A 20988-nucleotide genomic window follows, 5' to 3' on the forward strand; every position below is an offset into this window, starting at 1 on the left:
CAGGAAGCCATCTCCATAGAGTCCCAGGGCCAAAGGGAAGCCCTGAGGCTGGAACTCCTTCACCTCAGGACGACTCTTGTTGAGCTTGAGGCTTCAACAAACCGAAGGACAGAACAGCAGCTGCAGCGTGTCACCCGTACGCTCTCAGCTGAGATGCAGGCAACTAGCGCGGAGGTCCGGGCATCTCGTGAGTTGTTGCATGGGGACCTCCGCACACTCATCCTCCAGAACGAGACCTACCACACCCGCATGCTTGCAGCCATGGAGGAACAGACTAGGGCCTTGCGTGGGCTGCCTCCCATAGTGCAACCACCTCCGGATGCAGCTGCACAGGGTGATAATAGCGACAGCAGTGATACTCCCACAATAGGGTAGCCGTGTGGGCCATGAGCCCATGGAGGTGTTTTTTTCCGCAAGACCCACACAGGTAGGTTTTGGTGTGCACCCTGTCCTCGGACCTCCTGGGTGGCCTCCCCAACCCCCCCGGGCCCATTAATGGCCATTTTTTATTTATTTTTTATTTTTATTTTTTTTAAAAAAAAATTTGGGGACAATGTGTGGCTCCCGTGGGCATACGCTGCATTGTGGCTGGGCACATGCAGGCTTGTCATGTATTTGGTTCAGATGCTTGGGTTTTTGTCACACACACCCCTCCTGCTTCCCGTTTCCATGGGCTTGCAAAGGGTGTGCCCAAGTAACATTGACGTACATGGTGACATTGGACTCCCACTACATGTGTGGGTAGTCTAGTCAATACTGTGTATACATTCCTAGTGCATATTGCTGTTGTGTTGTACACTGCATGTTGCATTGATGTGTAACTCATCATCCGTGTCTACCTCCTAATTTGCAGGTCCTTTCCTCATGTCTACACAAGGCCCTCTACTTTGGAGATGGGGTCCATGTTGGCAGCAGTGCACCAACAACTCTACATGGCGGCAACACTGTACAGTTGGAAGTGGTGGGAGTGCAGGCATTTCCAGGTGGTGAGACTACTGATTCCTTACATTCGTAATGTCATGTTAATGGTAGTTTTGAGGGTCAGTAGCTGATAAGTGTTATAGCTAAATACCTGCTCAAGTGTGTTGTTGGTCCTGCATTACTGTGAGCATTTCAGGTGTCGCGAGTTTCAATTAGGGACACTGTACATTGTGACACTTGTGTCATGTTGTGGGGATTACTTTGTTTACCTGCACATAGCATGACATGGCACGGTGTGTCGTGTGGCGGTGCTGGGGATGGGTTGGGTGACATGGCACTGTCCTCATGTTGCATTTTGCAAGTGGGTATTCATTTTAGCTGCATGAATGTGTTTTTTCACGAAACTTCATTGGTGGTGTCTGTGTAGGTAGGGATGCACACATTGTAACACTTCCAGGTGAACAATTTCAGGCTGATATGGTTTTGACGGTTGATTCTCCAGACATTCAGGATCAGTGTCAGGTTGAGTCATCATTGATTGTCAGATGGTATGTGCCAGGGCAGTGTGCACTCCACAGGGGTGTGATTTCTATGTGAAGTAATTAGCCACTAGCTGTGTACGGGCTGCCTCCCCCCGTGCCCTTTCCCCTCCCATGCGCAGCGGGCGTGCATGTGGTTGGGGATGTGGGGCCACCACCATGTCCACGGCCAGGCCACGGCGTGTTGCAACGTTGTGCAGGACACATGCTGCCACTATGATCCTGCACACTACTGGGGGAGCGTATAACAGCTGCCCGCCAGAACGGTCAAGGAAGCGAAAGCGTGACTTAAGCACTCCGAATGTGCGCTCCACTATGCCCCGGGTTGCAATGTGGACTGTGTTATATCTTACCTCGGGTGGCGTAGTGGGGTTCCGAATTGGCATCATCATGTGGGGGCTGAGAGGGTAGGCACTGTCCCCTGTGGAGGTGGTGATTGGTATCATTGGTGGGGTTGTGACCTTGCTCAGTATCTGACATGCATGCATGTGCAGTGGCATTCATACTCACCAAGCAGCCATGTATCGCCATGCCGCCCAGCTTCTAGGTCCCGGCTTAGGGTGGACATTCGGTAAATGAAGCTGTCGTGGGTGGACCCGGGATAGTTGGCATATACTGAGGTGATGATTCCCTTGGCATTACATACTACCTGCACGTTGATGGAATGCCAGTGCTTGCGGTTCCTATAGATGTGCTCAGATGTCCTGGGGGGACGTAGAGCCACATGGGTGCAGTCGATGGCACCTAGCACTTTGGGGAATCGTGCCACACCGTAAAAATCCAGGGCGGCAGCATGCCTTTCTGCAGGTGTTCTGGGCAGGTATATGTGCCTGCGGACTGATGGGCGTGCAGTGATGATGTTCAAGACCTGGTGTAGGCAGCGTGACTGCGTGGCCTGTGACACCCCACCCACTATGGCACTTGTCCGCTGAAATGATCCAGTGGCTAAGAAGTGCAGTACATTGAGGACCTTCTCCAGGGGGCTGAGTGCTTGGGAGCACAGGGTGGGTGATGTGAGGTCATCCTCCCACTCACTCACCAGGTCCAGTATTATGTGTGGTGGAAACCTGTACCTCACATACACCTGGTCATCAGGCATCCCGAAAAGGCTGCTTCTGGGTGTGAATATTCTGGCCCTGACTATCCTCCTCCTCCTCCTTTGGTAGCCCACGGCCACTGCTGCTAGGAACGGTATATTCATCCTGGCGTCTGAGCTTGTTATTTTTTTGCGCGCAAATATATGCGTCGCGGGTCGACGTATGCCTGCTTCCTACTGGCGTACGTGTTTCTTTGCGCGTGTTGTAGGCGAGCGTGTGAAACTTCCTGCGCACCCCTGAAATCCAGTACCCAGGCCAATAGCGTGTGGAAATTCCCGCGCACCCCGGAATACACGTGCGCTGATGTACTCGCGTGTGAAACTTCCCGCGCACCCCTGAAATCCAGTACCCAGGCCAATAGCGTGTGGAAATTCCCGCGCACCCCGGAATACACGTGCGCTGATGTACTCGCGTGTGTAAGTGCCCGCGCACCCCTGAAATACACGTACATAGGCCAATCGCGTGTACGCGCACTTTTGTCCAATTACATGCGATGATACTCTGACGTGCAGTCTTTCCACGTGTGCTCCGTCATCACGTGCTAAGAGGGAAACACCCGTGCGGGTCACGTCACAGACGCGCTTACGCGCTGAGGGCCTTTGGTCCAATAGAATCGTGTATGCGTGCTGACGCGCTTACGCGCTAAGGGCCTTTCCTGGAATTTCACGCTGACGTGCAGGATTTTCACGTGCCAAATCACTCCGTATCAAGCTGGCCACGCGAAAACACACGGAAGACCACGCTCCTGCCCAGAAGGCCGAAACACTGCCCCCCAGTGCCCCGAGCAGCCTCCCACGTGCCATCTGCTGCTGCTGCCTGCCTGCCTGCTGCCACCGTGCCCTGCCATTTGGTGCCTGCACATCAGCCATCTGCAGGGGTCCAGTTGCTGTGTCCACCCAGGCTGGAACAGAAGACTCCCTACTGGGATAACATCGCTCCACAGCCCAGCCCCAGGAGCCAGTTGCCCACCCACTCCTGCCTCGGGGGTTGCCATGTTGGGCACTTCCACATCTGGCACCAGTGGCAACCCCAGGCCAGAGGGGCAGAGGGGCACCAGCTTCACTGCCACTGAAGTTGGTGTCCTGGTGGAGCATGTCCTGGGGCAGTATGATGCCCTCTTTGGATCGTCCCGCGCCAGCAAGGAAGGACGGGAGAGGATCTGGGCCGACTGTGTGGTTGCCATCAACGCGGAGGGGGTGGCAACCCGCGACGTCCAGAAGATCAAGAAGCGCTGGGAGGACTTGAGGTCCAGGACCCTCGTGAAGGCCCGGCGCCTCATGGAGGGGGGCCGGGGCCGCATGAGTTCCATCCAGATGAGGGTCCTGGAACGCGTACGCCCAGCGCTCCACGCCCAGATCCTTGAGAGGGAGACCCGTCTGGAGTTGAGCGGTAAGTGGCCAAGCATTGCTGTGTGAGACAGGGCATGTAGCGGTGTGCTGGGTGTCTGATACTTGCCTGTATGTGTGACATAGGCCATGTATGCATGTATGTGTGCAGGGACATCATGGTAATGCATGTGCGACCAGTGATGTGTGAACCACATGGTTGTTGCATGTGTTTAAATGCGACATGGGGAGCCCTATGCAGATTTTACACATGAGAGCATGCCAGTCTCTGTTCCTGGACATGGGTGGGGGTGAGGGATGGGTGCTGATGCCAGGTACATATATGGTAGCCATGTCTGTGTGCCTGACCTGCGTGTCTGTGACTTGTGAATGCCATGGATGCATGACACATGTGTGTGACAATGCACAGATTCACTGATGCAAACTAGTTATCCTTGTATCCGCTGTGTTTGGGGTGTATGAGGCCAGATGGATGTGACTGAGGTGAAGTGTGTGCATGTGATGGGCATGACCCATGATGCATGTGAGTTCCATATCATTGTATGTTTCAAGAGTCCATTGGACATGTATGGAAATGTCCATGGCATGCACCATGCCTGTTACTGTGTGTGTTTTGCCTGGACTGACCCATGTGTTGTGGAGGGACATGATGGAAGTGTACTTTGACAGTGGTACTCATCTGCTATTGCCTCCTGTCTAGGGGACCATTGAACAGTACCCTGATGCTTGTGTTCTATGTCTCCCTCTACACAGCGGCTAGTGAAGAAGAGGGCGGAGACGGCGCTGTGGAGCAAGGCGGCGGGGATGCCCCCACGGCTGCAGCGGAAGGGGTGGGTGAGCCCCGACAGGGGCCTGCTACGGCGGAAGACGGTGAGGAGCCATCCAGGTTGGTGGTTTCCACAGAGGAGGAGGAGGCCGCCACTGAGGCACACATGGGGCCTGGTGGGGGCATCCCTGCTGGTGCACGTGGTGCAGTCCAGGGGCAGGAGGCAGCACAGGTCACCGTGGAGGGGCCTGTGCGTGTCGCTGTCCCTGACCCTGTGAGTGCACCACCATGCACCAGCAGGGATGCCCCGTCCCAGGCCCGTCCGCAGGTAGAGGGGATGTCCATGTCACCTGACTCCCCTCCACCTGCGGACAAGGGGACCCGTGACCGTATGGAGAAGGTCCTGATTGGGGTCGCGAAGCTCGCGGAGGTGCAATTCGTGCTGACGTGCGTGCTTCCCGGGAGGAGCACGCACGTCGTCACGAAGAGCACCATGCCGACGTGGCCCAATTGGGATCTTCCATGTTCGGGGGTTTCCTGCATGTGTCGGCCAATCTGGCGGCCCTCTCCTCCTCTGTGGAGGCTATACGCCGGTCCTTCTCCTTGCCGTCTTCCGGCCCAGATGCCACCAGGGCCCCCTGTGGACCTGCCCTGACCAATGCAGCCAGCTCGGTGGGGATCCCATCCCTGCCACAGTCGGGAGTCGGAGGTCCAGCAGGGGTGGACACCACAGCAACTGTACCCCAGCAGATGGAGGATGTGCCGGCATCATCAGGCAGGGCACGTGCACGACGGCGTCGGTGGATTCCATCAGCCTGGATGCCGTCGTGCTGGCAGAGGCAGTTGCATCGGAGGCAGCAGCAGAGTCAACGTGGGAGGCATCATGGCTCGGGGCTATCAACATCGGAGGGGCAGGCATCGGCCGGAGGGCAGGAGGACCCAGGACAGGAAGTGTCTTCCGTGTGGCTGCGGTTGGGCCAGCATATAGGTGCGGAGCGGCGGCGGGCGGAAGAGGCGCGGCTCACGATGGTCAGGGCGGAGAACTCCATGCGGAGGGCCCTGAGGCGGGCCGAGTGCCTCGAGGCAATCTGCAGGGGGTTGGAGGAGCAGATGGCGTCGTCCCTGCGGACCCTCGGGGCCATGGAACAGGACCGCCTCCGGGACATAGACGAGGAGTTTGATGATGCCCTGGCCCAGAACACCACGGAGTGAGCCGCTGGACTTGCCCGCCGCCTTTGTATATAGTTCTTTAGTTTCAGGTTTCCTTTGTTTCTTCTTATGATTTGGAGTCGACGGACACTGCTCCACTTTTTGTATATAGTTGCATTTTAGTTAGGGTTTTTTGTAGGTTTCCTTTGTTCAGTTGAGCTCATGGACCCTTGGATGTTTTGTACATAGTTCTTCATTGGATTGTATTTTTTTTTTTTTTTTTTATTTATTCTCCATGGAGCAATGGTCTTTGCATTTTTTTTTCTCTCTCGGATTGATTTTATTTTTAATGTGACTTTGGACAACATTTTTTTGGATTTGGATTTGTAGTTTTTATTTTTTTGGACGGACATGCAGCTTATCTTTTTTTCATTGCCATTGTAGTTTGTTTCATTTCATTTGCATTCAATTTTTTTTAATACAATTTTGTGTTCATACTTAACTGTGTGGTATCATCTCATTGGTTTCATGCATGTCATGTTGGGTGTTTTCCCATTCAATTGCAACCATTGTGTGTGACGGACATGGGTTCATTTGCTTTATGAACATTGGGGGGCGTAACATGTAATTTCCATTTCCATGTGGGTGAATGGGTTACTTGGTAGGGCCTTTTGGCTGTGGAGGCTGACCATAACGCACATGATTGGGGATTGTGAGGACCTGGGTGCAGGGGGCCTGGTGGGGGCTGCCCGTGGTGGCTGGGGGGTGGGGGTGGGTGGGAGACATGAGTGGGGGCCTGGTGGGGGCTGCCCATGGTGGCTGGGGGGTGGGGGTGGTGGGAGACATGAGTGGGGGCCTGGTGGAGGGTGCCCATGGTGGCTGGGGGGTGGGGGTGGGTGGGAGACATGAGTGGGGGCCTGGTGGGGGCTGCCCATGGTGGATGGGTGGCTGGGGGGTGGGGGTGGGTGGGAGACCTGAGTGGGGGCCTGGTGGAGGCTGGCCATGGTGGCTGGGGGGTGGGGGTGGTTGGAGACATGAGTGGGGGCCTGGTGGAGGGTGCCCCTGCACTGCTGGGGGGTGGGGTGGTGGGAGACATGAGTGGGGGCCTGGTGGAGGCTGCCCATGGTGGCTAGGGGGCTGGGGGCTGGGGGGTGGGGGTGGGTGGGAGACATGAGTGGGGGTCTGGTGGGGGATGCCCATGGTGGCTGGGGGGTGGGGGTGGGGGTGGTGGGAGACATGGGTGGGGGCCTGGTGGAGGGTGCCCCACACTGCTGGAGGGTGGGGGGTCATAGGGGCCATGAGTGGGGGCCTGGTGGGGGGTGCCCCTGGATGCTGGGGGGGTGGGGGTGCAGGGGGACATGAGTGGGGGCCTGGTGGAGGGTGCCCCTGGATGCTGGGGGGTGGGGGTGCAGGGGGACATGAGTGGGGGCCTGGTGGTGCTGCCCCTGCACTGCTGGGGGGTGGGGGTGATAGGGGCCATAAGTGGGGGCCTGGTGGAGGGTGCCCCTGGATGCTGGGGGACATGAGTGGGGGCCTGGTGGAGGGTGCCCATGGTGGCCGGGGGGTGGGGGTGGGTGGGAGACATGAGTGGGGGCCTGGTGGGGGCTGCCCATGGTGGCTGGGGGGTGGGGGTGGGGGTGGTGGGAGACATGGGTGGGGGCCTGGTGGAGGGTGCCCCACACTGCTGGGGGGTGGGGGTGGTGGGAGACATGAGTGGGGGCCTGGTGGGGGATGCCCATGGTGGCTGAGGGGTGGGGGTGGTGGGAGACATGGGTGGGGGCCTGGTGGAGGGTGCCCCACACTGCTGGGGGGTGGGGGTGGTGGGAGACATGAGTTGGACATGAGTGGGGGCCTGGTGGAGGGTGCCCCTGCACTGCTGGGGGGTGGGGGTGATAGGGGCCATGAGTGGGGGCCTGGTGGAGGGTGCCCATGGTGCCTGGGGGGTGGGGGTGGTGGGAGACATGAGTGGGGGCCTGGTGGAGGCTGCCCCTGCACTGCTGGGGGGTGGGGGTGGTGGGAGACATGAGTGGGGGCCTGGTGGTGCTGCCCCTGCACTGCTGGGGGGTGGGGGTGCAGGGAGACATGAGTGGGGGCCTGTGGAGGCTGCCCATGGGGGTGGGGGTGGTGGGAGACATGATTGGGGGCTTGGTGGAGGGTGCCCCACACTGCTGGGGGGTGGGGGTGGTGGGAGACATGAGTGGGGGCCTGGTGGAGGGTGCCCCTGGATGCTGGGGGGTGGGGGTGGTGGGAGACATGAGTGGGGGCCTGGTGGAGGGTGCCCCTGCACTATTGGGGGGTGGGGGTGGTGGGAGACATGAGTGGGGGCCTGGTGGAGGCTGCCCATGGTGGCTGGGGGCGGGGGGGGTGGTAGACATGGGTGGGAGCCTGGTGGGGGCTGCCCATGGTGGCTGGGGGGTGGGGGTGGTAGGAGACATGGGTGGGGGCCTGGTGGAGGGTGCCCCTGCACTGCTGGGGGGTGGGGGTGGTGGGAGACATGAGTGGGGGCCTGGTGGTGCTGCCCCTGCACTGCTGGGGGGTGGGGTGGGGGGTGTTTCGACATGAGTTGGACATGAGTGGGGGCCTGGTGGAGGGTGCCCCTGCACTGCTGGGGGGTGGGGGTGGTGGGAGACATGAGTGGGGGCCTGGTGGAGGCTGCCCATGGTGGCTGGGGGGTGGGGGTGGTGGGAGACATGGGTGGGGGCCTGGTGGAGGGTGCCCCTGCACTGCTGGGGGGTGGGGGTGGTGGGAGACATGAGTGGGGGCCTGGTGGTGCTGCCCCTGCACTGCTCGGGGGTGGGGGGGTGGGATACATGAGTTGGACATGAGTGGGGGCCTGGTGGAGGGTGCCCCACACTGCTGGGGGGGGTGGGGGTGGTGGGAGACATGAGTGGGGGCCTGGTGGGGGATGCCCATGGTGGCTGGGGGGTGGGGGTGGTGGGAGACATGGGTGGGGGCCTGTGGAGGCTGCCCATGGGGGTGGGGGTGGTGGGAGACATGATTGGGGGCTTGGTGGAGGGTGCCCCACACTGCTGGGGGGTGGGGGTGGTGGGAGACATGAGTGGGGGCCTGGTGGAGGGTGCCCCTGGATGCTGGGGGGTGGGGGTGGTGGGAGACATGAGTGGGGGCCTGGTGGAGGGTGCCCCTGCACTATTGGGGGGTGGGGGTGGTGGGAGACATGAGTGGGGGCCTGGTGGAGGCTGCCCATGGTGGCTGGGGGCGGGGGGGGGTGGTAGACATGGGTGGGAGCCTGGTGGGGGCTGCCCATGGTGGCTGGGGGGTGGGGGTGGTAGGAGACATGGGTGGGGGCCTGGTGGAGGGTGCCCCTGCACTGCTGGGGGGTGGGGGTGGTGGGAGACATGAGTGGGTGCCTGGTGGTGCTGCCCCTGCACTGCTGGGGGGTGGGGTGGGGGGTGTTTCGACATGAGTTGGACATGAGTGGGGGCCTGGTGGAGGGTGCCCCTGCACTGCTGGGGGGTGGGGGTGGTGGGAGACATGAGTGGGGGCCTGGTGGAGGCTGCCCATGGTGGCTGGGGGGTGGGGGTGGTGGGAGACATGGGTGGGGGCCTGGTGGAGGGTGCCCCTGCACTGCTGGGGGGTGGGGGTGGTGGGAGACATGAGTGGGGGCCTGGTGGTGCTGCCCCTGCACTGCTCGGGGGTGGGGGGGTGGGATACATGAGTTGGACATGAGTGGGGGCCTGGTGGAGGGTGCCCCACACTGCTGGGGGGGGTGGGGGTGGTGGGAGACATGAGTGGGGGCCTGGTGGGGGATGCCCATGGTGGCTGGGGGGTGGGGGTGGTGGGAGACATGGGTGGGGGCCTGGTGGAGGGTGCCCCACACTGCTGGGGGGTGGGGGTGGTGGGAGACATGAGTTGGACATGAGTGGGGGCCTGGTGGAGGGTGACCCTGCACTGCTGGGGGGTGGTGGTGATAGGGGCCATGAGTGGGGGCCTGGTGGAGGGTGCCCCTGGATGCTGGGGGGTGGGGGTGCAGGGGGACATGAGTGGGGGCCTGGTGGAGGGTGCCCCTGGATGCTGGGGGGTGGGGGTGCAGGGGGACATGAGTGGGGGCCTGGTGGAGGGTGCCCCTGGATGCTGGGGGGTGGGGGTGCAGGGGGACATGAGTGGGGGCCTGGTGGTGCTGCCCCTGCACTGCTGGGGGGTGGGGGTGATAGGGGCCATAAGTGGGGGCCTGGTGGAGGGTGCCCCTGGATGCTGGTGGGTGGGGGTGCAGGGGGACATGAGAGGGGGCCTGGTGGGGGCTGCCCATGGTGGCTGGGGGCTGGGGGTGGGTGGGAGACATGAGTGGGGGCCTGGTGGGGGCTGCCCATGGTGGCTGGGGGGTGGGGGTGGTGGGAGACATGGGTGGGGGCCTGGTGGAGGGTGCCCCACACTGCTGGGGGGGTGGGGGTTGTGGGAGACATGAGTGGGGGCCTGGTGAGGGTGCCCATGGTGGCTGGGGGGTGGGGGTGGTGGGAGACATGAGTGGGGGCCTGGTGGAGGCTGCCCCTGCACTGCTGGGGGGTGGGGGTGGTGGGAGGCATGAGTGGGGGCCTGGTGGTGCTGCCCCTGCACTGCTGGGGGGTGGGGGGTGGGAGACATGAGTTGGACATGAGTGGGGGCCTGGTGGAGGGTGCCCCTGCACTGCTGGGGGGTGGGGGTGATGGGAGACATGAGTGGGGGCCTGGTGGAGGGTGTCCCTGCACTGCTGGGGGGTGGGGGTGGTGGGAGACATGAGTGGGGGCCTGGTGGAGGGTGCCCATGGTGGCTGGGGGGTGGGGGTGGTGGGAGACATGAGTGGGGGCCTGGTGGAGGCTGTCCCTGCACTGCTGGGGGGTGGAGGTGGTGGGAGACATGAGTGGGGGCCTGGTGGTGCTGCCCCTGCACTGCTGGGGGGTGGGGGTGATAGGGGCCATAAGTGGGGGCCTGGTGGAGGGTGCCCCTGGATGCTGGGGGGTGGGGGTGCAGGGGGACATGAGTGGGGGCCGGGTGGGGGCTGCCCATGGTGGCTGGGGGGTGGGTGTGGGTGGGAGACATGAGTGGGGGCCTGGTGGGGGCTGCCCATGGTGGCTGGGGGTGGGTGGGAGACATGAGTGGGGGCCTGGTGGGGGCTGCCCATGGTGGCTGGGGGGTGGGGGTGGTGGGAGACATGGGTGGGGGCCTGGTGGAGGCTGCCCCTGCACTGCTGGGGGGTGGGGGTGGTGGGAGACATGAGCGGGGGCCTGGTGGTGCTGCCCCTGCACTGCTGGGGGGTGGGGGTGATAGGGGCCATAAGTGGGGGCCTGGTGGAGGGTGCCCCTGGATACTGGGGGGTGGGGGTGCAGGGGGACATGAGTGGGGGCCTGGTGGAGGGTGCCCCTGGATGCTGGGGGGTGGGGGTGCAGGGGTACATAAGTGGGGGCCTGGTGGAGGGTGCCCCTGGATACTGGGGGGTGGGGGTGCAGGGGGACATGAGTGGGGGCCTGGTGGAGGGTGCCCCTGGATGCTGGGGGGTGGGGGTGGTGGGAGACATGAGTGGGGGCCTGGTGGAGGGTGCCCCTGCACTATTGGGGGGTGGGGGTGGTGGGAGACATGAGTGGGGGCCTGGTGGAGGCTGCCCATGGTGGCTGGGGGGCGGGGGGTGTGGTAGACATGGGTGGGAGCCTGGTGGGGGCTGCCCATGGTGGCTGGGGGGTGGGGGTGGTAGGAGACATGGGTGGGGGCCTTGTGGAGGGTGCCCCTGCACTGCTGGGGGGTGGGGGTGGTGGGAGACATGAGTGGGGGCCTGGTGGAGGCTGCCCATGGTGGCTGGGGGGTGGGGGTGGTGGGAGACATGGGTGGGGGCCTGGTGGAGGGTGCCCCTGCACTGCTGGGGGGTGGGGGTGGTGGGAGACATGAGTGGGGGCCTGGTGGTGCTGCCCCTGCACTGCTGGGGGGTGGGGGGGTGGGATACATGAGTTGGACATGAGTGGGGGCCTGGTGGAGGGTGCCCCACACTGCTGGGGGGGGGTGGGGGTGGTGGGAGACATGAGTGGGGGCCTGGTGGGGGATGCCCATGGTGGCTGGGGGGTGGGGGTGGTGGGAGACATGGGTGGGGGCCTGGTGGAGGGTGCCCCACACTGCTGGGGGGTGGGGGTGGTGGGAGACATGAGTTGGACATGAGTGGGGGCCTGGTGGAGGGTGCCCCTGCACTGCTGGGGGATGGTGGTGATAGGGGCCATGAGTGGGGGCCTGGTGGAGGGTGCCCCTGGATGCTGGGGGGTGGGGGTGCAGGGGGACATGAGTGGGGGCCTGGTGGAGGGTGCCCCTGGATGCTGGGGGGTGGGGGTGCAGGGGGACATGAGTGGGGGCCTGGTGGTGCTGCCCCTGCACTGCTGGGGGGTGGGGGTGATAGGGGCCATAAGTGGGGGCCTGGTGGAGGGTGCCCCTGGATGCTGGTGGGTGGGGGTGCAGGGGGACATGAGTGGGGACCTGGTGGGGGCTGCCCATGGTGGCTGGGGGTGGGTGGGAGACATGAGTGGGGGCCTGGTGGGGGCTGCCCATGGTGGCTGGGGGGTGGGGGTGGTGGGAGACATGGGTGGGGGCCTGGTGGAGGGTGCCCCTGCACTGCTGGGGGGTGGGGGTGATAGGGGCCATGAGTGGGGGCCTGGTGGATGGTGCCCCTGGATGCTGGGGGGTGGGGGTGATGGGAGACATGAGTGGGGGCCTGGTGGAGGGTGTCCCTGCAGTGCTGGGGGGTGGGGGTGGTGGGAGACATGAGTGGGGGCCTGGTGGAGGGTGCCCATGGTGGCTGGGGGGTGGTGGGAGACATGAGTGGGGGCCTGGTGGAGGCTGTCCCTGCACTGCTGGGGGGTGGGGGTGGTGGGAGACATGAGTGGGGGCCTGGTGGTGCTGCCCCTGCACTGCTGGGGGGTGGGGGTGATAGGGGCCATAAGTGGGGGCCTGGTGGAGGGTGCCCCTGGATGCTGGGGGTGGGGGTGCAGGGGGACATGAGTGGGGGCCGGGTGGGGGCTGCCCATGGTGGCTGGGGGGTGGGGGTGGGTGGGAGACATGAGTGGGGGCCTGGTGGGGGCTGCCCATGGTGGCTGGGGGTGGGTGGGAGACATGAGTGGGGGCCTGGTGGGGGCTGCCCATGGTGGCTGGGGGGTGGGGGTGGTGGGAGACATGGGTGGGGGCCTGGTGGAGGCTGCCCCTGCACTGCTGGGGGGTGGGGGTGGTGGGAGACATGAGTGGGGGCCTGGTGGTGCTGCCCCTGCACTGCTGGGGGGTGGGGGTGATAGGGGCCATAGGTGGGGGCCTGGTGGAGGGTGCCCCTGGATACTGGGGGGTGGGGGTGCAGGGGGACATGAGTGGGGGCCTGGTGGAGGGTGCCCCTGGATGCTGGGGGGTGGGGGTGCAGGGGGACATGAGTGGGGGCCTGGTGGTGCTGCCCCTGCACTGCTGGGGGGGTGGGAGTGATAGGGGCAATGAGTGGGGGCCTGGTGGAGGGTGCCCCTGGATGCTGGGGGGTGGGGGTGCTGGGTGACATGAGCAGGTGTGCACGGTAGTCCCCTGTGGTGTCGGCTGCCTGCAGGGGCCGTGGAGGGTGTACAGGGAATACCTGGGAGCACACAGCCAAATGGCGTGTAGAATTTCCCGCGTACCCCTGAAATACACGTACCCAGCCAAATCGCGTGTGGAACTTCCCACGCACCCCTGAAGTCCACGTACCCTGCCAAATCGCGTGTGGGACTTCCCGCGCACCCCTGAGATCCACGTACCCAGCCAAGTCGCGTGTGGAAATTCCCACGCACGTACCCGGCCAAATCGCGTGTGGAACTTCCCGCGCACCCCTGAAATCCACGTACCTTGCCAAATCGCGTGTGAGACTTCCCACGCACCCCTGAGATCCACGTACCCAGCCAAATCGCGTGTGTAAATTCACGCGCACGTACCCGGCCAAATCGCGTGTGGAATTTCCCGCGCACCCCTGAAATCCACGAACCCTGCCAAATCGCGTGTGAGACTTCCCACGCACCCCTGAGATCCACGTACCCAGCCAAGTCGCGTGTGTATATTCCAGCGCACGTACCCGACCAAATCGCGTGTGGAATTTCCCGCGCACCCCTGAAATCCATGTACCCTGCCAAATCGCGTGTGAGACTTCCCGCGCACCCCTGAGATCCACGTACCCAGCCAAGTCGCGTATGGAAATTCCCGCGCATGTACCCGGCCAAATCGCGTGTGGAACTTCCCGCGCACCCCTGAAATCCACGTACCCTGCCAAATCGCATGTGAGACTTCCCGTGCACCCCTGAGATCCACGTACCCAGCCAAATCGCGTGTGAAAGTTCCCGCGCACCCCGGAATACACACACACGTTATTTTTCAGTCAGCAGGTGTCCGTGTTTGTGGGTACCCCTTTGCACGTCATTTGTCCTGGAGGGCCACAGTATAGGACATTCATCATGGCTGTATATAGGTGCTATTTGTTGGCGCACCTTTTGGCACACATTTATTACAGGCGCAGAGACGCTACCGCCTGCTTTCTTGTGGCGGTCGTGTTTGTGCATGTGCGCTGGTTTGACCGTGCACTTTTTTGCCCTATTCGATTCCATGAATACGTGTTGTAGGCGAGCGTGTGGGCGTTCCGCGCACTTGCACCCTGTACTTCCCCCGTGACGCCCACATTTTGGCAAGTTGTTCCACATTCCGAGTGTTACGCCCCGTGTTCCGCCTACTTTTGTTGTGTGCGCCGCGCTATGTGCAATTTTCGCTGTGGCCTGTGCGATTTTCGCTGTGATCTGGCACAAGCCGTTAGATGGCCTGTGCGCCAACGTGCACCGTGCACTTTTTTAGCGCACATCCGATGGTTTTCTCGCGCACGGCCTTCCATGAATCGATGTGCGCTGCTTTTCGTGCGATTTTTGCACTTGCACTGCGATTTTCGCTATTCCACTGCGAATCGCATGTTTTTGGCCACTTGCGCCGCGCTAATTATTCCATGAATCGGCCTGCAAGTTTGATCACATGGAGGTATTATAACCCAAGATACATCATTTATGTTGTCGTACTACGTGACAAAAATAAAAAACCTATCGAAAGGAGAGATTGGTTAAGGGAACATAACTACCTATAAAATCTATAAGTGTTAGTGCTTCATTGGGTACCCCTTGTCTGTAGGGCACACATTGAACTACCCCCAAATGCATACAGTACTGATTATAGTGGACAAAACATCAAGGGGTTGGCTCTTGCAACATTGTGTGTTGGTTGCCCCCCAACCCCACTGATTGGTTGGCATACTATCCCAATGGTTGGCATACTATCCCAACATAGGACCCAGGCGGTAAGGGGTTTACGGCGGCGTAAACAGCGCCGACCCTTACCGCCTGATTCCGAGGTCCCTTAGCGCCATGGAGGATTTAACACCTGCTTTTAGCAGGTGTTAAAATCCATGGCGCTAAGGGACCTTGTTGTTAATTACGCCACCGTAATTTACAGTGGCGTAATTAACGCCTTCCCCACTCCCATTATGCCCTATGGGGCAAAAATGGAATGGGGAAGGGTAAATGGGGATTGGGGACTTACCGCCCCGCCAACCTCGGAATGAGGCGGTAAGTCCGCCAACCACCATGGCGTAAACGTAGTTTACGCCATGGTGGTAAAGGTACGACCCAGGCGGTAACTTACCGCCTGGGTCGTAATGAGGCCCATTGAACTTTCTGCTCCATAGCAGCACGTGCATAAAACAAAACTTTGGTGTTTGAATCCCACCAGACTGCTCCCCATTATCCAATTAGTTATCATCTGTCATCGGTAGGCCAACAGCCAAAGTCTTCCGCTTGTAGTTGACCTTGTTGCTGCTCACTGTTTTGGAAAATTCAAGGGAGAGTGAGCACACCACTATCTTAGCGTAAGGCTCTAATGAATAGTCTTTGTTTTCAACTTCTGAGTTGTGTGAGTGGACCACGAATTTGTCAATTTCAGCCTTTCATTTACTACTATTTTATATAATAATGCAAGGTGCTGTTGCTCCTTTTGGCCTCTAGAGACATTTTCACAATATCTCATATGAACTTTATAAACTTCTAATTGACCAGTAGTTTGGCTCTCACAGATATTTTTGTCTTCGTTCATCTAAGAAGAATGTCCCACATTCAGAGCTTATCCATGTAATCCTGTTGTGCTCTGTGCGTATCCTTTTACAAAATAGCATCTTTGCTCTGGGCCAACCGTGACTCATTGTCGGGTCAGCTCACAGGGCTGTCTTTCCACGTCTCCTGACTCTTACAGCTTCAGCCTGTTTCTGAGGTGGCTTGGTTGCATTCAACATGAACTGTCATCCATTTTTCTAATATGGCCATCCTTGCCACGTTGTATATTCCTCTATAGCAAGCTCCTATACATTGGGCCTCGTTCCGACTGTGGAGGCCACGGTATGAACGTTGCCGGTAAGGGACCGGCACCATTCATATTGGGCCGCCACATTACAAGTTCTGCAGTGGGTCCCGCCCTGTACGCCTGGCCAGACCAGATGTGCAGAGCGGCACCCGCTAACAGAACAGGATGCTAACAACGGACGCGTCATTAAAGGGTCCATTGTTGGCATCCTCTGCATTCCCATTGAGCCCTTTGGGGGCTGAAATGGGAATGGGGACATTCCGGGTCCCGCAAATGGGAATGACCAGGCCCGCAAAGGTCAGAATGGCCCCGTAATTCCCATTTTGCGGGACCTGGACCTGAGTTTGGGGGTAGCCATGCCGCTAAAAACGGCATGGCTACCTCCAAACTCATAATGAGGCCCATTGTCTTTCTACCTTGCGTTACTGCATATTTAGTTATTGGTAAGTAAGTTGCTTCATCTTCTTTTAGATTCATGATCACTTTTAGCTTCAGGTTCATGCTACTTAGTGTTTCAGTTACTTTATTATTTAGTCTTTTCATATCTTTTCAGCATAGGTCCATTTATCTTCTTCATGGCATCACTTCGTCCTTGTCAGTTTTCATTTAACGTTCATTCACGATATCCACCGATGCACTGTGACATTTTGGCAAAAGACATCCTTCCATATAACTTTCTTCCATTTGATATCCTTCCACACTTTCAGTGCAAGGGTACATTCTGTATGGCTGTCTGAGTGCATAACGTCTCTCGTACACACAATGTGGTACAGGAACTACACAGGAGGTCCCACTTATAGCTCTTCTCTGACTCATCCAATATGACTGTGTTGAGGGGGCGGGGATTGACAGGATAGCGCCTACCTGCTCCTCTACAGTATTTTGCAGATGCAGAATGACATCCCAGTTAACGCCCAAAGGGCGTCCTCACTATCAATGAAGCTTCATAGATGAAAGATTCCAAGAGGCACCAATCTTCACAATCGGTGATCTTTTTAAGCCCCTTAGATTGAAGAGAAAGCTTTGGATTCAGACTAGAGGGATGTTCATAGTGGGTTTCTAGATATATGTCGACATTTAATGAAGTGAAGGATGACTATCATGCATTAATGATATAATATTAGAATACATTGGTCCTCATTACAATACTGGCGGTAGCCGTGTCTGTTATACAGGCACGGCTGCCGATGATGGTATCATTTTCTTTCCGGCGCCCAGGAATGTGCAATTACTGGGTCATTACGGCCTTGCCGGACCCAGTAATTGCCCGTTCATGGGCGCCGGAAAATATTCTTCGCCATTCCCATTGAGCCCCATAAGGCTCAATGAGAATGGGGAAGCCGGAAGCACCGGCACCGTTCGTGAATGGTGCCGGTGCATCTGACATGCTCTGCTCGTGGGTGCCGGTCCGCCCGCCAGGTAAGACCTGGCGGGTGGGAAGGCACCTGCCCGCAGAACTCGTAGTTTGCCAGTCCGGGAACTACGGTACCGGCAAGCTTACCAGTACCATAGTTCCCGGACCAGCAAACTTGTAAAGAGGTCCATAGATAACTTAATACTAACACGGATGACCTATTTAGAAAATATTTTGAATACGTTAATAAGACTAACTTTTATTTTATTATTTCTATTTTACTTTCAAGATGTCCCTTGTACTCTTTGTTTTCTCCTATTCTTGTCTTTGTTGTGTTTCTCACAGGTGTACACAATAATGCAGAGATCCATGTTACTAACGTGCCTTTATCTATTGTTGATTAATGTAACAATTTGCACATTTGTTTCGAACATTTTGTATAGACTAGAGGAAGCCAAATATTTTATTGTTGGCTTTTTAGACATCACTACTACTATTTTCTTAGGAATAAACAAGTATACTCATACCCGTTTATTTTATTTTTTGTATTTGTAAAGCGCCTAGCAGCCCGGAGGCATTGAGGCGCTGTTTCAAGAAGGTGTCTTAGTTACATGATGTAAAAGGCAATGCATCGGTTACATGTGGCATGTGCCTTACAAGGCGGACGTGCAATGATAGATAACATACAGGAGATACTAGAGGTATACAGGAGGTACAGTACAGTGCTACCTTAGACATGAGATGCAGGTGAGGTGCTGGTAGCATGGCACCTTCGAGATTACAAAACCGCATTGCTTTTCTGAAGGCCGCGTGGGACTCAATGCTTCTGAGTGTGGGAGGGAGCAAGTTACAGTTGGTGGCTGCTATGACTGGGAAGCTTGAGCCACCTGCCCAGACCCTAAAGCTTTTGGGGATGGCTAAGCAGTTAGTGTAGATTGATCTTGTGGGTCTGTTCGAGGGAGGTGCAGAGAATCTTTGAGAGAGGTAGCAAGGTGCTGTGTCATGGAGGCATTTGTGGGTTAGTGCTAGGGACTTAAAAAAGCATATGTTCCTTAACGGGTAGCCAATGGACAGATTTCCTTGTGGCCGAGATGTGGTTTCTCCTGGAGATGTCTGTGGCTGCTCTGAGGGCATTATTTTGCACTGTTTGGTGTTTCCTGATGTTCTTTACTGAGGTGTCTAGTAGGAGCGTGTTGCAGTAGTCAAGGTGAGATCCGATGATTGCTCTGGAGATGGTGAGGCAGTTTTTTTGCGTTAAGAATGGCCTGGCGGCTGTGATAAGTTTCGAGTGGTAGGCAGCTGCCGATGATATTGCGTTCACCTGTCTGGTCATGGTGAGGTTCGAATCTAGATATACTCCTAGGGTTTTGACTGACTGAGATACAGGGATGCGAGTGTTGTCGATGAGAAAGGAGTCATATTTGAATCCAATTTTTCTGATTGTGTCCGATGATCCGATGAGTAGGAGTTCTGTCTTTTCACTGTTAAGACAGAGACAGTTTTCAGCCATCCAGGTCTGGATGGTGGCGTAGATGAAGTTGAGGGTTTTCTGGTCGGCCTCGTAGTCTCCCGTGAGGGGGATGAGGACCTGCGTATCATCAGCATAGTTGGTGTATGTGGTGCCCATGGTGTCTAGATAGTTGAATAGTGACCTTGTGAAGAGGTTGTACAGGGTGGGTGAAATGCAGGATCCTTGTGGAACTCAACATTTAATTAGGTCAGGTTGAGAGCAGGCTTGGTCTGAGAAGACCTTCATTGATCTACCACTGAGGAAGGAGGAGATCCACGCAGTGGCATTGGGTGAGAAGTTGCGAGCCGTAGAGAGGTGGTGGCGGCATAGGGTGTCATGGTCAACCAGGTGGAATGCCGTGGATAAGTCAATGGGCCTCATTACACGGACGGCGGTAAGGGTTAACGGTCACCGTTAATGGCAATGGTGACCGTTAACCCTTACCGCCGTACTACGAGGTCCCTTAGCGGGTTGGTGCTCTAACGCCTGCTTTTTGCAGGCGTTAAAAACCAACCCGCTAAGGGACCTCGGAGCTAATTACGGCACCGCAAAATTAGCACCTTCCCCATTCCCATAGAGCCCTATGGGGCAGAAATGGGAATGGGGAAGGGCAATGGCGGAAGGGGGATTTACCGCCCCACCGACCTTGGAATGGGGCGGTAAATCCCCTTACCGCCAAGGCGGTGCCGGTAATTTACCGGCATGGTCCAGGGTGCTAATAGCACCCTGGATCACCGCCTTCCGTGTAATGAGGCCCAATGAGTAGTAGGAGGGCAGGTTTGCCTGCGTCCCTGAGGTCGTCTATTTTGTTTTTGAGGTCCAGTAGGGCAATCTCTGTTCCGTGGTTAGGGCGAAAGCCTGGCAGTCGAGACCTAGTAGGTGATGAGTTTCTAAGTATTTATGCACTTGAAGATATGCTGCTTTATCCAGAATCTTCAATAGGAAGGGTACCGCAGTGATGGGCCTGGAATTCCCTGGTGTTTTCGGATCCGGTGTAGCATTTTTCAGCAGTGGACGCACCCATGCTACTTTGAGGCAGGAGGGCACTTGGTTGGATTTGAAGGAAGTGTTGATGAAAGCAGTGAAGAAGGGTGCCAGGGCGGGGCGCTATCCTTGATGAGCGGAGCCGGACATGAGTCACCCTTACGGTTTGACGGCTTAATAGAGTCGAGTATAGCTAGGAGGTCCTGTTTTTTTCATTTCTTGGAATGAGAATGCTGGGACTTCAGCTGGAGCGTTCAGGTTTAGGTTGGATAGTTGTTGTTTTAAGGCCTTTTGGTGGCTGATGATTTTTTCTTGTAGGGTGTTCAGTTTATTGAGCATAGCTTCTTGGATTTTGTTACACCATTCTTTGTCTTTGATAAAGGGAGTTTGGAGGTTTCCAGCTCTCTGAAGATCGCAAAGATTTCCCTGGATCAAGATTTAGCGTTGGCTATCCTGGAGTTGAAGGAGTTGGCTTTGGCTGTGATGATGGCGGTTTGGTAATGTTTAGCAATGTTTTTGAAAGCAAGTTTAGTGGTGTCGCTGGGATTGGTTTGCCATGCAGAGAGGGCTGACCTTTTTTTTGTCAGCCCTCTTGCTGGACACAACCCAGTTGCTGGACACAATCCAGGCTGACATCGGCAGCCGCATAGCCATCAGCACAGCAGTACCTCCGCTAGTGAAGCTCGTGTCTGTGCTACAATTCCTCAGGACTGGCAGCTACCAGCACACCGTTGCCATGATGCATGGCATGGCCCAGTCCACATTCAGTGCCATGCTGGGACAGGTGCTGGATGCACTTTTGATCCATGTGAATGAGCACATTGCATTGCCAAGCACACAGGCACAGGTGAACCAGCTGAAGGGTCAATTCCATGCCATTGCCCAAGTTCTGAATGTAATAGCAACCCTGGACTGCACACATGTAGCACTCGTACCCCCCCAGGCACATGAGGCAGCCACAGA

At 58.0% G+C, this 20988-nt stretch overlaps 2 protein-coding genes across 2 annotated transcripts in view; one reads left to right on the forward strand and one right to left on the reverse strand.

Annotated features, from left to right (window-relative positions):
* LOC138528729 (zinc finger protein 271-like) overlaps positions 1–20988 on the reverse strand; it is a 507619-nt gene that overhangs the window by 239815 nt on the left and 246816 nt on the right. The gene's annotated exons all lie outside the window — the stretch shown is intronic.
* The window catches only part of LOC138528821 (zinc finger protein 271-like), a 163303-nt gene that overhangs the window by 65739 nt on the left and 76576 nt on the right, over positions 1–20988 (forward strand). The window contains exon 3 of the mRNA XM_069640712.1: positions 20344–20517. Coding sequence (XP_069496813.1) covers positions 20344–20517 — 174 coding nt within the window. The remainder of the gene's footprint in view (positions 1–20343; positions 20518–20988) is intronic.

This window comes from Ambystoma mexicanum, chromosome 7q, assembly GCF_040938575.1.
Source record: "Ambystoma mexicanum isolate Mex_15411 chromosome 7q, UKY_AmexF1_1, whole genome shotgun sequence".
NCBI lineage: Eukaryota > Metazoa > Chordata > Amphibia > Caudata > Ambystomatidae > Ambystoma > Ambystoma mexicanum.